The sequence below is a fragment of the Perca flavescens genome, chromosome 8 (assembly GCF_004354835.1).
Source record: "Perca flavescens isolate YP-PL-M2 chromosome 8, PFLA_1.0, whole genome shotgun sequence".
Lineage (NCBI taxonomy): Eukaryota > Metazoa > Chordata > Actinopteri > Perciformes > Percidae > Perca > Perca flavescens.
Genome location: NC_041338.1, coordinates 15,066,549 through 15,083,904, shown reverse-complemented (window position 1 = coordinate 15,083,904; position 17,356 = coordinate 15,066,549). Strand labels below are relative to the sequence as shown.

Here is a 17,356-nt window from a genome sequence, read left to right as displayed (position 1 = left end):
TTGATGTATTAAGAGCATAGACAGTATATAAGAAGATTAAGAGAAGAGCAGCCATTTTCCCCTGTTGCCATGGGAACGATATCAAGTGATGTAATTACGCGACGTGAACAGCAGGGTGTTTATATACTGTCTATGGGTGTTGGGGGAATCACTTTTGTTTCTCTTTTTCATCAAACTGCAGTTTTTGCAAGTTTCTGCAATTTTTGTAAGTTCCAGCAATTTCATTGCATACAATTGCATAAATATCCCGCATATTCCATCGCATTTTTTAAGAAAACTTGCCGCATAATCAAGGATTTTTGCCCGCAACAATCACAAAAAAAACTCTGCATTTTTCTGGAAGGACTGCTTTTAATGCAGCAACAAATTGGTCAAAACTTAAACAGGAGTTACGATTCCAGTATACAATTTATTTAGTACTGTATATAAACATAGAATTGAATTGAATAGATCGGCCCCATTGTCACCGATAGTATCAGCCCGGTATCAGCATCAGATGGGTGCATTCTTAATTAGCAGTAGACATAAAGTACAGTTGAGACTGATGGGGATCTCACTAGTTTTGTCATAAAACAAAGTAGTGAAAGTGACGTGACTGATGACGTTTTCACTGGGAAAAATGGTTTTCCGATGCCCATGAACGCACGACCAGTCTGGACCAAAGTGGTGGACAGACAGAGAGACATTGCCATCTCTGGAGCCATGCCACTAGCATGCTTGCATGGCTAATAATAGTTGTAGCATGAGCACGAATGGTGTTTTGTTTTATTTTATTTTTTTGCCATTTCAACACAGTAAACAGACCCTGGCAAGCTTTTATGGTTACTTCTGAACAAATTATACGATCTGGACATTTAACAGTTGGACTGTAATGATCAGCAAATGTCAATGTTGTCAACCGAAATCACCACCTCAGGAAACTGCCAATCAGCCAGTTGCTAATTGGTATGATGTGCATCTTGCATGCTGTAGGCAATGTGGGGGTGCTTTTGAGTTTTGTTTGCATTTGAGAATAACATTATTTGGCTTGGGTAAGGCTGATATGACAAACTGTACAGGAAGTGGACCAGGCAATTAGAGCTCCCTCTTCTCCTCTCTTGTATCTTGTCAGGGAATTATACCCATTTACAAACGGGAAAAATAGATTCTCTACAAACTCTTTGCATATTCCCTCTCCCATTTCCTCTCTCTTTTATACACACACACACACACACACACACACACACACACACACACACACACACTTCCGTTCTTAGTGTTCTATCCACAAGGCAGATTGTCATGCTGAATCTGTAGAAACTTTGCCTTCCACTCTATCATGCATGCAATGCTCACGCACACACAAGTTAAAGCGCTCAGAAGATGTCACACTGTGTAAAAACATTCATTATTCATTTTACAACCACACATAAACACGAGACACACACACACACAGTTAGGCTAATTAGTGGAAAGACGGAAAGAACAAGGCAACTGTCTCGGCACAGACAGGAAGATGCTTTCACACACAGATGCTTTCCTCACACTGTCTCACCTACTGTGTCCCCTTTAACCACACACACACACACACACACACACACACACACAAACACACACACACACATACGTACACATGCACATCACAGTGTGTTAGCCTTCAGGTGGAATTACAGGTCTGATTTCAGCGGGTTGGAGATGTAGGAGGAAGATAGTGGCAGGCTGAACCGAGGGGCAATGAATCACTGCCTTATCAAACCTCTGGCCCTAGGTATAAACTGTCAACACAGAAACGGCACTCACACACACACACACATATACACACACACACACACACACACACACACACACACACACACACACACACCCACCATTGGCAAACATCTCCCTTCCCTCAGTTGGACACAGCAACAACGTCAGAGCACGTGTCCCAGGGATCAGTGGGGCGGTTGTCAGGGCACTCTCCCCTCTCCCAGTCCTCAGCGTGTCCCTCTGCTCCGTCATTCTCCAAGTGAGGGGAAGGAGGAGTGAGCGAAGGTTCGGAATGTTTAATTCAGCAGCCTTGTCACCATGTAGATTTATAGTGTTGGCTCGAGAGGAATGAGGAGATGGTGGGAATTGAACTACCTCAGGATTCTAATGGGAGATTTAGCATGCATTTTAAAAAATCACCTTAATCCAGCGTTGTTCTGTGAAGGGAGGGATGTGAACGAGAAATTAATTGCTTTTTCTGACGCGGGGCCTCGTTTGCACATCTGAGTTTCCCTTTTGAACCAGACAATTTTTCACTAGTGGTTTTTATAGTTGCTATATTTGATTGTTATCCACACACAGTATTGGAGAGACATTTGCATGTTTTAAATAGAGATTATGTCTTCTATCAACTGTGGTAAAAAATCCAATTCTCAAGGATGGGCATGCCTCTCAATTTAAATTTTTTTTAAACAATGAAATTGTTGATGAAATATCAGATAGGATCACGTCACCTTCAGGAGAAGGAAGTCTTTATGACTGATGTTTTACAGGATGCATTAGTGCTCATAAAAGTTTATTAGTCAGGGAGCACTGGGGAGCTGTCAGGCCCCATGACTATATTTCACTGTGTTGCAATGCTGCACCTAACAACACATTTCACAGACTAATAAAGCCCAAACTTGTCTCAGTTTGTGCAGTGCCACCTGTAAAGTCTGATGCTTATACGTTTGCATCAAAGCACGAATTTTGCATTTAGATCTGTTCTTTAAAGAGCTTATTGCTGTTCATTTTTATTTATTTTTTGTTGTTGTCGCGAGAAGAAGATCTTAGTGTTGCACCCTGAGGGAAGTCCTTTATTCCTCAGTGTGTTTAACATTCTGCAAAGGAAAATTAGGGGAGGGATGGATAAGGCGCGTGAGACTTTTATCAGCCAAGATGAGAGTTGCGACAGTCTGGAGCCCAGGTTTTCTGGGCTGTCTGTCTGGGTGTCCTTCACACTGATGGGGTTGGAAGACAGGGCTTGGATGCAGGGGAGGGGGACTTTTCATGTGACAGAAGGCTTTGCCTAATGGCCAGTCTGTTCTCCAACCCTGTCTGTTTTTCTCTGTCTCACAGGCGCAATCTCTTTTTCTCCCCCCCCCTCGTCTCTGGCCATATGTGCCTCTGACATCCCTCCATCTCTGATAGAGGAGAGTACAGACAGAGGAGGAGTTGGTATCATTGCCCCAAGTGTGGCATAAACAGGCTTTTAATTTTAAAATCTCTCCAGAGCGGTCCAGATTCCGGGACAGCTCGTCCGGGCACCTGGGCAGTTCTCTGATTAAGGTGGCGCCAGTGTTCTGCTGTTAGAGGAGGGGGTTGTTTGAAAGAGGCAACAGGGGGGAGGTCTGCCAGCCTGCCAAGTGTGTGGGCGCTGCTGTGACCAGTCAGTCTTCATAATGGCTGTCTGGCCGTGGGACAGAGCCAGCTCAGTGGTCAGATGACTGACTGTGCCGATCAGGCTAGGAAGGACTCCCTTCAGTAACCCTGGATCAGTGGTGCCTATGGAGACGACAGAGGGCAGAGAGGGGAAGGCATGACAGGCGTGGGCGAATGAAGGGCGAGATGGGTAGTGGAAAAACAAGTTGAGAAGTAAATACAGGGCATAATGAAAGACCAAGACTGGACCAAGAAAAAAAAAGTCACGAAAGAGGAAAAGAAGAATGTAAGAAGTCTCAAGTGAAAGGGAGAGCGGGGACAGCGTAGGTGCTCACTATTCATTACTTAGAAGCTGATGCCGTGTGCTTTCTGAAGGACAGATACAAGTTTATCTCTCCAATGTGTTTTTTCTCTCCCTTTCTCACTCTTGTAGGTTTGAGATTCAAACTTCAAAGGAGTATTAGGTAGTAGAGAAATTTCACATTAAGCCTAAGACATAGTCTGTATTTAAAGTTTGCATTTTTTTTTCTTTCTTAACATAAAAACTTTAAATGCAGGAAAAAGGAAGTTTCACCCTGAAGTTTCATTAAATCCTTAACCAATAAACAGGATGAAGACTGGAATTCAATAGAGATTGGATTACTTTGCATGGGGAAATGGTCATTACAAAAGCAACAACAAAAAAGAAGATGCCTATAATACAAAACTTGGCAATAGTCGTTTCTCGAGAACCAACTGCATTATTAAAAGTTGTGCTTTAATGTTTAATGAATAGAAGCGAACAAGACTTAAAACCACACTAGCATCCATGTGAGGCTGTAATGCTCTCTACGCTCCAGAAATCCCATTTGTTGCGTGGAGACAACAGGGAGAGACAACATTTCGATTTTCGATTTATTTTTTTTTCTTTTCACTGGAGAGGCAGAAAGTTAAAGTTTAGCCTGAGGCCGTGTTGCAAAGGGTGTATCCCCAGGTGAAGATGAAAGTATTTTGCAAAAGATTAAGGCAGAGTGTACGGCAGTATTTCAATCAATTTCGGCATGAAGCTTGTGCTGAAGGAATTTAGTTATATTTATGTTATTGTAAACCATTTGGGTTATCTTGTGTAGTTTTGGAAATCACAATTGTGTCACACTTTAATACTTTCATAACATGTTGGCAACAACAACAATGGTATCACAATAAGGATTCTATACAGCATAATATGTTGCTTGGCAATTGGCTGCAATGTATCTTAGAATGAATGTAAATGTCAAGGAAAACATACACCTCTGAAATATAGTCTGTTGTCATACACTGTATTTATTCAGTGTCTGTACAGTTCTGTCTTACCTTATTGTACAGACAGCTGAATTGAACCACTGTGTTATTAAGTACGTAGGCTCTCTTCGTGTCACTTAACTGTGTACTTTATCTCAGCATCTCTCCTGGGAGAATGGTAACCTGCAGCCGGCGCCACTGTGTGACAGGTTACCATGGCAGCATCTTTAAAGTGCCCATATTATGAAAAAATCACTTTCTCTGGGATTTGGGGTGTTATTTTGGGTCTCTGGTGCTTAAACGCATACAAACTTGGAGAAAAAAAATCCATCCATGCTGTTTTGAGTGAGATACGGGTTTCTTAATGTATCCTACCTTAACATCTACTGGGTTTCTTTATGGGTCTGATTTTGACTGTGTTTTAAAAACGGAATAGCTGCATATTTGTAAGAGTATCAAATGAATAATATCATGGAGATGACACAGTATAACCTCATGGAGATTAAACCTCCTGTTAGCAGACAGACTACATCCAACATGTCTGTCCTCTCTCCCCTCTCTCTTTGTTATACAGTGGGGAACTACTCAGGTGATTCCATTATCTCCTGCTCTCCTCTTAGGGATCTTCTATTCAGGGTAATTGTTTATTGTCAGATTGCATCTCGGTGAAGAGGGGCTTTATAGGAATTATTATGGGCCGCACCCAGTCGTATACCTAAAGCAAGTGGCAATAGGGATAGTTGTTGTCATTTTCAGGTCAGTTTTAATTTCACATTCACGCGGTTCTATTGGCTTGGGCTACATGGATGGGATTGCTGCAGTGCTCCCCAATTCCTCGATTGCCCCCATGGCCACAGGAATTGCAAAATTCTCTAAATGAGCCGATGTAAGATTGAGTCTTTACAGTGGTGTAATGCTCTTATCTGAACGGCTCTGCATTAATTCCTCTGTATGATTAACGGCAGGTATCTGTGTCAAAGTGAGCGGGAAATTAGTTCATGGAGGGATAACGTTTCTCCTCGCACCTGCTGCAGCGCAGATAAACCTGTGTGATTGTTTTTGATTGGCTGAGCATCGGCACACTATTTGATTCCGCTTCACTGGCCTTTACGGCTCACTGGCCTTTACGGCTCACTGTTTGCGGTCTGTATGCCGAAGAAGAAGCAGAGAAGGCATCCTCAGCATAACACACGCATCATGTAGTGAGTGGACTGCACGCAGTCCTCGGTTGGAGTGGTACGCACCGCACTTTCTAATGCACGTTTCCGAAATAATGGCATGCATGAACATGAGTTTGAATGGGGTCTACTCGAGGCAATACATCTGGTGGATGATGAGATGGATTTATCTTCGCCTCTCCCATTTTGCTCTGATGAATAAGCTGCGGTGCACACAAAGGGTCATATTAAACAGCCCCTAGCTCTCTGTCCCCGGTACCATGATGCATGGGCTGTTTTTGTGCCTTGTCTCTTCACTTCCTCTGTGAGCTGATTAAGTCTTTGCAACAGCATGGAAACACCACAGGGTGTTGCATTGTTTTTCAGCGGGAAGACAATCCCAGTGGACAGTATGAATAGACCAGTGACTCTGAAAGAGGCAGACTGTCATTGTTTGTAGCGTTGTTATTCAGTCGGGTCAGAATGGGTCATGTGATGGGACGCTCTCTCTTTGGTCAGGCAGTTTGGTTCACTCTTTTCCACTCATCTTCAAGCATTAAGATACGGTCAATAATTCATTTAACGTAAATGCGGGTGTAAATTGTACATTTGTGCGTGTTTGAAGAGTTTCATCCTCAAAATGAAATGTAATCACAGGAAGACTTCATAATTGATGAGATAGAAGATAACCGCTAGATCAGGCTGTCATTTTAGAGAGTCTATTATAACAGTTTTTTTTTTTTGTTTCAGCGTATGCAGTTTGCTGTGGTCAGAATGGATATAGACAGTTCTATTTCCTGGGGAAAAGAATCTCCTCAGCCCAATTAATCAAGATGTAAACAAAGCCAATACTGCTGTGACTGTGGCTCAACAGGGATTTTTCTGCACAGATGCGGGCTATAAAGACAGTTTACGGATTTATCATTAAAATGCCCAGCAGCAAGTTTGGACACCAGTGTAGATTATACTCTCCATGTCTTGGAGAAGAACACTGGTGTTGTGGTTGTTTTCTTTGTCTCAAGGCAAATCACTAACATCAGGAATCCGTACTGTGTGTATCTGGTTCGCACAGGGGTGGTGATGGCGCAGTGGGTATGCCACATACCTTTGGTGTGGGAGACCTGCGTTCGATTCCCACTGCGATACACCAACCAATGTGTCCCTGAGCGAGACACTTAACTCCTAGTTGCTCCAGAGGCGTGCGACCTCTGACATATATAACAATTGTAAGTCGCTTTGGATAAAAGCGTCAGCTAAATGATATGTAATGTAACAGTATATGCATACATACGGCATCCAAAAACATTAGACATGGCTACAGTTTTTGAATGAGGAGGTAAGTATCTGAACTGAAATTGTCTTCTCTTTAACGGTTTTTAATTGTGTGTGTGTGTGTGTCTGTGTCTGTGTGTCTGTGTGTCTGTGTGTCTGTGTGTCTGTGTGTGTGTGTGTCTGTGTGTGTGTGTGTGAACTAGGGCTGGGCGATATGGAGAAAATCAAATATCCCGATATTTTTGACCAAATACCTCTATCGATAGCGCAACGATATTGTATTGTTGACACAAAATATTTACACAATGAGATTTTTGATAAATAATCATCAGTAATGTGGATATAATGACTAAGTGGGTAAAGGCCAATAATAGAACAGTTATAACAGTCTGGTAAGTTCAATACTTTGCTGTAATGCAGCCTTTTTAAAACTAGGAAAAGACAACACTTATGACATATTACGATATCACGATATCCAAAATCTAAGACGACATCTAGTCTCTTATCACGATATCAATATAATATCGATATATTGCCCAGCTCTAGTATGAACCCTTTCAACGTAAATCTGAGCAAACCAAGCAAAAATGAAGTAAATACAATATCCGATCCACATTAAGGCATGGATACCCGCCCTGCGCCTGGCGGCCGGGCCGGTTTTCTGATCACGGTCGGAAACGAAGCGAGCAGGAAAGGTTCACACATTGAACATTGTAACAGCTTATTAACGTGCGCTTGTTGCCCCGTGTGCGCTGATGCGCTCATCTGTTGACATTTCCGAATGCCTAAAGCGGGCTTATCACACAAAAACGTGGCTTACATGTGTCCGTAGGAGGGAAAAAAATTTGATTATAACCGTGTCGGGCTCGGGTCCGGTCAGACACAACTTTCTTAATGCCTGTCGGGCTCGGGCCCCATTCAGTCACAGCTCTGTCGGACGCGGCCCGGGCTCGGACAGAAAACTCCGACCCGATCCGGACTCTATTCCACATGTGTTTTTCCATCCACCCCCCTACACCACGTCACCTATTTGTGACACTGACTGTAAGATAAACCAATTGAAACGCATATGTATGCATCTCCATATATTCCTGTGCATCACTTAACCATCCTGTGTGTCAGTGACCGAAAATGCGAGCTGTGAACCATCCTTTCTGCCATCCACCTCCAACACCTGCCGCGTTGGTAGCACCTGCTCACACAGCAGCCTCTCGCCACAGAATCTTAATAAGAGTCCTCGCTCCTCAACAACTGCTGTCACACTCGTGAGGCTCTCTCTTTCTGCCTTGACAGGACAGAAACTCTGTTACCAGAGGAAGATGGTGTATTATACAGAAGATGTTTCAGAATATGAATATAACGGGACCGCACATGATTTGTTAAAGACAAAGCAATGGAAAAACAAGTCATCACTTAATAAACAAGCATTTTACTCAACCTCTCTAACCTGATTTCTTCAGATGTGTGATTCTGAAGTCTCACCGCCTTGAGTGCAGATCATGGTTACTTTTAGTCTGCAGTCTACTTTGACAGGTCTCATCTGAAGATCACAGTCTGTGCAACCCATGTGTAGTCAAAAGGTCTGTGATGTAGCACGGGGCAGACCCAGTCATGCTTTCAAAAGCAATCACTTACATTTTAAAATAGTCAATTCTAAAAATAATGGGTAGAGGTGGCGACAGAAGATTCAGGGCAAAAGTGTTTTTCTTTTTTCGTATCCTTTTTGGCAGCGAAAACCCGAGCGTCGGCATTTTGAATAGGCTGGAGTGATGCTACTGTAGATACGTTTTTACCAGTAGAGAATAAACGTGAAACTTTCAATGGTTTCTTAGCTAAGGACGGATTTAGTCTTTGTAATAGTACAGACTTTAGATAAACATGAATAATGAGATAAGGAGCCAGGGTCAGTGCTGTTTAGAGCAATACTGTTTAAAGCTACAATTAGAATGTCCCAAAATATTGGTATTTAGCTATAAGACATTTCAAGACTATATAAATAAATATAATGTGTCATGCACTGTATATACTGTGTGTGTCCATGCATAGAACAGTGAAAACTGGCATTATTTGTTAATAGGGTAGTTTATAAATACAGGGGGAAATATGGACCTTGCACAAACCTCTGGGATAAGATTAAATGAAAACCCCAACTGAAATGTCTAAAATATGCAATTTGTTTTTCATAAAAGTGATCAACTGTAAAAGCCTTCTCTCCCTTGAAATAAAATGTTTTTTATAAAAGATTCAATTATCTCCACCCACTGAGTTGCTCTTATTTCCTACCACAATCTGCTCTTTTCTTTGTCCGCAGAGGAAATTGGTTTGTAATTTGATGTCATTTTTATACAGTGTAATTTACACAGTAGCAGCAGCTGCTGACGGCCCTACGTTGTCTGCTTTTGTGAAGTAGCTACACTTAATTTTAGAAGTGTGAAGTTCTTAAACTTGGAGGCGCATATCAAAAACACGTTGATGATTGTGTTCCTAGTTGCAATCACTACCGGTGCTCTTTGTGTTAGAGCATGAGAGAAAAGCACCTTATCTGATCATGGCCCCGAGGAACCTGTGACAATGGAACTTTAATAGAAACTTAAGTATCAGTCTGGGCTCCCACACTTCCACATCAGCCCTCCTTTTCTTGTGTCGAAGGCCACGTCCACATGTACCAAAACGATCTAACCCCCCACCCTCCCCTCCCCCCTGTATTCCCTGGCATCGTTAGAAATTAGCATCCAAACAGATCCATTTGTAAATGACTCAACACGCTGCTTCATATGCCAGGCCTATAGGTGGCGCTGTTTCTGCTACAGAAATTCACCAAAAACGGAGAAGAAGAGGCAGAGCATGCTTGCGTGCTGTATACAAACGGACAGTAGAAGAAGAAACCAAACACAAGGGAGCTAGCTATATGCTACCTTCGATGCTACCGTGCCGTGTGGTTGTGGGCCTTAGGACCCGTTCTCTTAATACGTCCATGATTAGGACGGATGCATGTTTATGTTGGTGTTGTTGTTATGAGACGTCGTCGCGGGGTAAGAGGTCAAAGGCTAGAGGTCGAGGGGTTTGGCGATGACATCATCAATACGCAAGTAGGCGTCTTCACCGTCCAAACGAAGCCGCGAGGGCGGCGTTTTAGAATTTTCTTTTTACCCTGGGACCAGGTTTCAAAAATGTGTGACGCACTGCGTCTTCAGGCAGTGCGTTTACAGGATTCGTTTGGACGATCGGCCAAAACGATGCAAAACGTGTGTTTCCACCAAAAAGTGTTTCCGTGTGGATGGCGCCCTAAGCCTCTGCAACAAGCTCCAATCAAGATGCTGTCACTTCCTGCCACCGCTCTGGCTCTCCTCCCTTTTTGTTCTTTGATCTTCACCTTCCTGGAAGCTCTGATAAATTGTCTTTTCCTTCCTTAAGTCTTCCTCCACCTCTCCATGGCACCCCATTGCTCTTCTCAGGGTTTTCCCCACACATTTCTTCTCATTAGGGTACAGCCATATCTCAAATTCTAGGTGGCACACGATCATCGCGGTGCAGAGTGTTGGGGAGATCACAGGGGTGCTCTTAATGAAAGGCATGTGCAGGGGCTATTTCTAAATTAGACAACCCTTGACAGGGCTGTCGGATGAAAGGAAAGAGTATAAATCCATAGATAGAAGAGGGGACGTCGGCAGACAAGATGGCAAGAGAGAGAGAGGAGAGGGATAATGGCCAGTTAGATCCAGCGGAGCATTAGCACAGAGAAGGTCAATTACTCATAATAGTGTGAAGTATGTCTTTTCTTCTTTTTTCTTTGTTTACATTAGATTGCCATCTACAAATCAATACCTGTTTTGTTTTTTTTGTAAATTCATTCTCCCTTTCTCACGTCATTAATGCTCCGCACTCCTTTCTTTCCCCCTTTTTATTTGATTTATTTTTCCATATCGCAGTCATCTCTTGTCGCATAGCTGTTTGTAGTGTTAAATTGGCCTGCAGAAGCGACAGGATTTACTTCATTAAGTAGTGGCAGAGTGCACTGCTTCGCTGGAGAGTAAGGGTAGGAGTCTGTCCTCGTGGGCTCTATCAATAACCATTAAGGATCCTCTCTCATTAGACCAAACCTTATAGACCTCCAGGGCTTGAGAAATGTGCCCCGCCGTGTAATGTGATGGAGTATGCTTAGATGGCATCAGGTCTGTTTGGAAATACAAATTGCAGTAGTTACGTTCCCCTGAAGATGATTGCCACCAGCGCTGTGTACACAGCCTTCTTCTCACTCAACCTCTTTGCTTAATCAAGAAGAACCTCACTCCTCCTATCAGCAAGCCCCAGTTTGCTCTTCAGCTCCTCCCTTTTCCCGTCTCTCCATCTTTTTACACACACACACACACCTCAAACCCTTTGAGCATATCCAAGCTACTGCAGTATGATTATTCATATGGCAATGAGGAAAGCTGGCAAGGCTGCCGCGGCGGGATGGGAGTGTTTCCGGAATGATGACTTAAGAGTCCTGCAGCTTCTCTGCCAAGAGCAGGGAGTTCAAACTAGATCAGGGCAAGGACCCCCTCCCTCCCTCTATCTCCCAGAGAGCTGCATGGGGGCGAGGCCAAAACAGGAATAGAATGCGAGAGACAAAAGTCAAAGTCTAGGCTACATCCTGCACGCTCCCGCTCTCTGTTTTTCCTCGTACGGAGCCAGGGGATTTCTCTCATGAGTGATGGGTTCATTTTAGGGCTATTGGAGAAACTTTTCTGTTTCACTCAGAGAGGGGACATTAGTAAGATTAGCTTTGTTCTAGTCTACCAGTCCTATCTAAAATCTTATCTCTCTGTCTCACACACACACACACAAAATGTTCCAAATTTCCACACACAAAAGCTGTTGTCCATCCATCACCCAGGAGGCACAGCCAATGTTCCACTAAAGCCCAAAAAGTGAGCTCTGCAGCAGGCCTCCCAGCCCTCAGCCCGCCCCTGTCCACAGGACATGGTCACACCAAGGGGAGGAGGCAATGATCGTCCCTGATCAATAATACATCGACTGCATTAAAGCGTATGAATAAGTCATGGGTGGAAAGAACCCAGTCGTCAGGGCACGCACGCACACACACAGCAAAGTGATCTCTTACTTAGGCCAGGGAAGATGAACAGACCGAAAAAGAGAACAAAGCAAGGGCTTTAACTCGTAGGGAATTTATCAGCCACCCACTGACATTTTGTTGCATGTTGAAGCTCCACTCTGTCTTCCCTCTCTACCACCCACCCCAATCGCTGCCGTTCTCTCTCTCTCTCTCTCTCTCTCTCTCTCTCTCTCTCTCTCTCTCTTTCTCTCAAGTAATGGCCTTTTTCCTGCGGGTGGAATAAATAAGTTATTACATCCATGTGTCCCAAGGCTTAGCAAATACTGTTTGAATATAAATAGTTAATTTGCCTCCATAGAGGAGGGCTCGCTTTGTGCCATATAAAATATATTTGTAATTACTTTCTTTTTTTTTTTTTTTTTTTTTTTTTTTTTACTACACCAAGAGCAGGGGATGAATGTTTTGGTTGACTGGAGATGCAAGATGAAATTGCCTTACACAAAATAAGTCTGCCAACGTTTTACCCCAAACACCATGTCAGACAGGAGGGAGCTGTGTGAGGTTGCAGGGCTTAGCTCAGTGCAGACTTGTGTGTGTTGTGCTGACAATACAAGAGTGAACAGCCTGTGAGACGCTGTAGACAATTTGAAAACTGAGTAAAATTGGGGTGGTACAGATAGCACAAGTGGTAAGTTCGCTAGAAATTTGAACGGGAACAGCCCTTTTGAATAATGAATGTCTCAGATGTACAGTATACTTAAGGGAGATGGTATAACTATACGTGTATGCACTCTGTCCAACATCATTTCTTTTGGCAGTCAGTAAGTTGGCACTTGAGGTGTGTGTGTGTGTGTGTGTGTCTGTGTGTGTAATTGTTGCTGCTTTGTTAAACCCTAAAAGTGTTGTCTATAACTTCATTACATAACTACATTTGTGGCTGCTCTTTGATGAGATTCCCTGTTGTGAGTTTGCGTGTTGATGAGTCGCTCCTCGAGAAGGTGACGGAAGGGAAAGGGAGCAGCTCTTTGTTTCTGCCAGCAGTAGGGTGTCAGACAGGAATACTCGTATATCGCAGCCTATTAAACAACGTGTCGATTTTTTTTCTCAAAGATTGTGCTGCACACAGCAAAGGCAGTAAAACGGGTGGAACAGTACAGTGTTGAAGCAAGTGAGGTAGACAAGCAGAGATGGATGGAAATGTGTCTTTGACAGAGTGGTACGAGACGAAGATGACAAAGTAACACTACGTCAATATATAATGTGTTCATTAGCTGCTTCCTTGTATAAAGGATTCTATACAGAAATGTGTTCATATCTTGGACAACACGACTGTCTAATGCAGATATTGCATTATAGACATAAGTTTAATGTTTGTTCAGCCACAACTGCATGGTATAATGTAGGCTCAATGGTGTTTTAAGCCCCCAGAGACGACTTCAAGGCACCTAACCCTAACCTTAACCTTAACCTTAAAGGAACACGCTGACTTATTGGGACTTTAGCTTATTCACCGTAACCCCCAGAGTTAGATAAGTCCATACATACTCTTCTCATCTCCGTGCGTGTTGTAACTCTGTCTGACGACCCCAGCGCTAACTAAGCCTAGCACAGATCCTGGAGGTAACCGGTTCCAACTAGCCTACTGCTCTGAATAAGTGACAAAATAACGCCAACATGTTCCTGTTTACATGTTGTGATTTGTATAGTCACAGGGTGTACGAATAACAAGGTCATATGCTTTTACTATCTAGTAATTGTTGACTCTATTACTCCAACTCTGAGTCAACTCCAGGCGAACTCTCTGCTCCTCACCACAGGGCTTCAGGTGCTGCGAGCAAATCACTCCGCAGAAGTAGCAGTGCTTCACCTTTCTGAGAATATAGTTCCCAGTTTGAAGACGGCTGTGTCTCATGTGACGTTGTTATTTGTACACCCTGTGACTATACAAATCACAACATGTAAACAGGAACATGTTGGCGTTATTTTGTCACTTATTGGGAGCAGTAGGCTAGTTGGAGATGAGAAGGGTATGTGTGGACTTTCTAACTCTGGGGGATACGGTGTATAAGCTAAAGTCCCGGTAAGTCGGCGTGTTCCTTTAACCCTAACCATTGCCTAATCCAAGTGCCTGCCTGGAAGACGACGTTGGGGGCTTAAAACACCAAACACCGCATGTGAGGTTAAACAACATTGAAAACTCTTTTTAGCCATGAATAATAGCATCTGCTAAAACATCACAGCAGTATGTGGTGACCCTGACCAGTTGCTAACCACATTCAACCAATATTTAATTTGAACGCACTGAACGCAAAACAGTTTAAACAATTTAATTTTGTACCTTGACAGGCAGAACATTAAACAGGACGCTGTACATTTAACTATAAGTGAACCCCTTTCTCCCATGACCACGTTGGGTATACTGTACAACTACACTGTACGAGGGTTTCGCATCATGACTGGCCGTCTGATTTTATTGCTCCTGCTACAGTAACTTCTATGTGTTTGTATCATTGTTTTTTTTATTTTATGCTCGCTGTGCTTGTTCTGGGAAATGAGTCATTCGTTTCGCTTACTGTGTTGTTTTACTATTGTTACCCGTTGCTTAATTTGTTGTTATGAACCCTTCTCCCTCCAAATGTAATAACTAGAGAACCGAGCTTAGCACTGAGCTTACATACTAATGTAGGTGCTCAACTGACAGTGAAAACAGACGGCCACATGCAAGTTAGGTTTTGAACCTTGAACTTGTTAGTTATATCATCTCTAACCCCCCAGAACATCAGGATGACATCAGAGATTTGAGTAGCATCATCGTTGTTGATTCTTGCCGCGATAGATGGCAGTAAATTCACAAATATAAATGCAAACTAGCGGCCCGAGATCTTAGAAAGTGATGGTTTCAAAGGAAACATTTGAGTGGTGAAATTAGATGGCTTAGCTCTAAAGTGAATTGAATCTCATTGAATTGAACAGCACCCCCATAAAGTGTTTAGAAAAACATGCTGAGACGCAGTCTTCTGAAAATGGATATACTGTAGCTATGATGGTGGGGGGGGATGGAGGGTGGAATGAGAGAAGTAACAGAAGAGTGTTGCGTCTTAGGGCGGACCAGTGCTCTATCACCCTTACAACATTGTCCAATTAGAGCACATGATTAGTGTAGACTGTCTCCGGTGAAATTGAATCTATCAGCCAGGCTCGGATTGCTACAGGTCCCTGCAATTTAGCTATCACTTTGTCTCTGTCACCACAGAGCTGCTAATGTAACGCCGACAGAATGGATGATTTCTGCTTAAGGCGTAGCTTGATTGAAGCTGATTACATTTCACAAAGGTTTATTAGATTTCCATAATATGCGCGCATGCTGGGAGGGTGCGTGCGGGTGGGATGTGTGTGTTTGTGTTGCCGCATGCAGGTGTTTGTGAAAGAGGAGAAGAAGAAGAAGAGCTGGAGGACTTGCGGTCACCTAATTTGTCTCTGATTCTCGTTTTCTCTCCAGGCTGCCAGAGCCGAGGGCGGAGCCCATGGACCAACGGGACTTTGACGACAATAATTCTGGACCATCCATGGACCACGCCCCCTAAAACCAGCAGACCAGACTCCTGCTACATCCACCTGGCCTTCAGTGTCGGCTTCAGCCAGCCGTCAGCCCTGTTGAGCTGTCAGGCTGGCCCTCTCTCTCTCTCTCTCCTCTCTCTCTCTCTCTCTCTCTCTCTCTCTCTCTCTCTCTCTCTCTCTCTCTGTCAGCCATCTCTTTTACCCTGCTCCCCTCCCCTTCCCCCCCTCCCCCTCTCCCGGGGAGCTGACCTTGAAGAGGGCTGCTGTGACAAATATGGATGGCCACGTCTGTTCTGCTCTCAAACTCTTTTTTTTTTTTTTTTTTTGAATTCCTCACTAGCTACTAACTTTCTTTAATTGAGGCACACAAAGTTATGTGCAATCAATTACCATCAGGCTCAATTTCCACAGCCAGTCAGATCCTTGGCTTTAGTGGCGAGCCGGGCTGACTCAGAGAGGAGCCTGGGTAGGCAGCTGAGCGGAGCATCTGTTAAGCCCGACAGATGTCAGAAATGGGAAATTCTTTGACGCAGTGTGCTTCACACTTCATTTATGTACAATATCATTTTGTTTCTGTCATTTTGACAAACATTCTGGACTCTCCCAGACAAAGAAAGGGAATCTTTTCCAGATGCCACAAATGCCTTACGTCTTCAAGAGAATATGTTATGTTATATTTTGATTGTAAAAAAAAAAAAAAAAAAAAAAACCTAAGTGTCTTGTAGCTTTTGTTCTATGATGTTGTCTCTTGCACTTTCCATCATCCTGGTGCCTTCACCCCCTCCTGTCCCCTACACCCTCCTCCCTCCCCGCTGATTCTTTATGCTTGTAGATTTGCGCTCACTTCCTTGTGTGCTTGTCTATTATCAGAAGCGGGGGGACTTTTTGACACGTATTGATTGGTGAATGTTGCTGAGTCTTTGTTAGGTGAAAATCGAACTGCAATTTGACTGTGCAAAAATAGCACTCCAGCACTATCAGCTTTCTTTGCACTGTAATGTAAGGGCTCATTAGTCCTGGCCAATCTGCAGCGCATGACAGATTGCATTCCCGACGAGTGTACGCACTTTCTACCTTGACCCGCTCAGCCGTGGCTTTCATTCATGATATACCGCCGCCAGTCTGTCTGTGTCAGCGGTTTGTTTCTAATGTGATTGATTCTGTTGTCTTAAATTCAAAATTGAAAGCGGCGTCACCCGTAATATGTGGGGCATGTTTGACAACAACATGACTTCACTGTGCTGTAGCACTGCGAGTCGTATACCCACCCAAGGGAAATGCCGGTGTGTCAACAGCCTTTTGAAATAACTCGGCTCACTCTTGATTCTTGTCTAACAACAAACAGAAGTCTGATGTTTCTCCTGGTTTTAATGTCTAATATTTGTGTCTTAAATCTATAAATAAACAGCCAGTTTCTTTTTTTTTTTTTTTTTTTTTTTTATATATATATATATATTGAATGTTGAAGATGACATTTGTATTTTCACTTTAGGAACAATTCCTGCATTATGTCTGTTGCAAAACACCACAAACACCTGAAAACTATCAGTCATCCAAGACACTTGGATGAAAACAGAAGGAGAGATGAAATTCTGCGAGGAGGGGATTCAGGAAGAGGAGGATTTCTAGTCTTCCTTCGTCAAAATGCAAAGCAGTAACCCATCTACGTAGATAGGACTGG

General features: G+C 43.3%; 1 protein-coding gene across 1 annotated transcript in view; it reads left to right on the top strand.

Annotated features, from left to right (window-relative positions):
- trim44 (tripartite motif containing 44) overlaps positions 1-16,373 on the top strand; it is a 53,221-nt gene extending 36,848 nt beyond the window's left edge. Inside the window, exon 6 of the mRNA XM_028585162.1 lies at positions 15,617-16,373. Coding sequence (XP_028440963.1) covers positions 15,617-15,701 — 85 coding nt within the window. The 3' untranslated portion in view covers positions 15,702-16,373. The remainder of the gene's footprint in view (positions 1-15,616) is intronic.
- Positions 16,374-17,356: the final 983 nt, after the last annotated feature.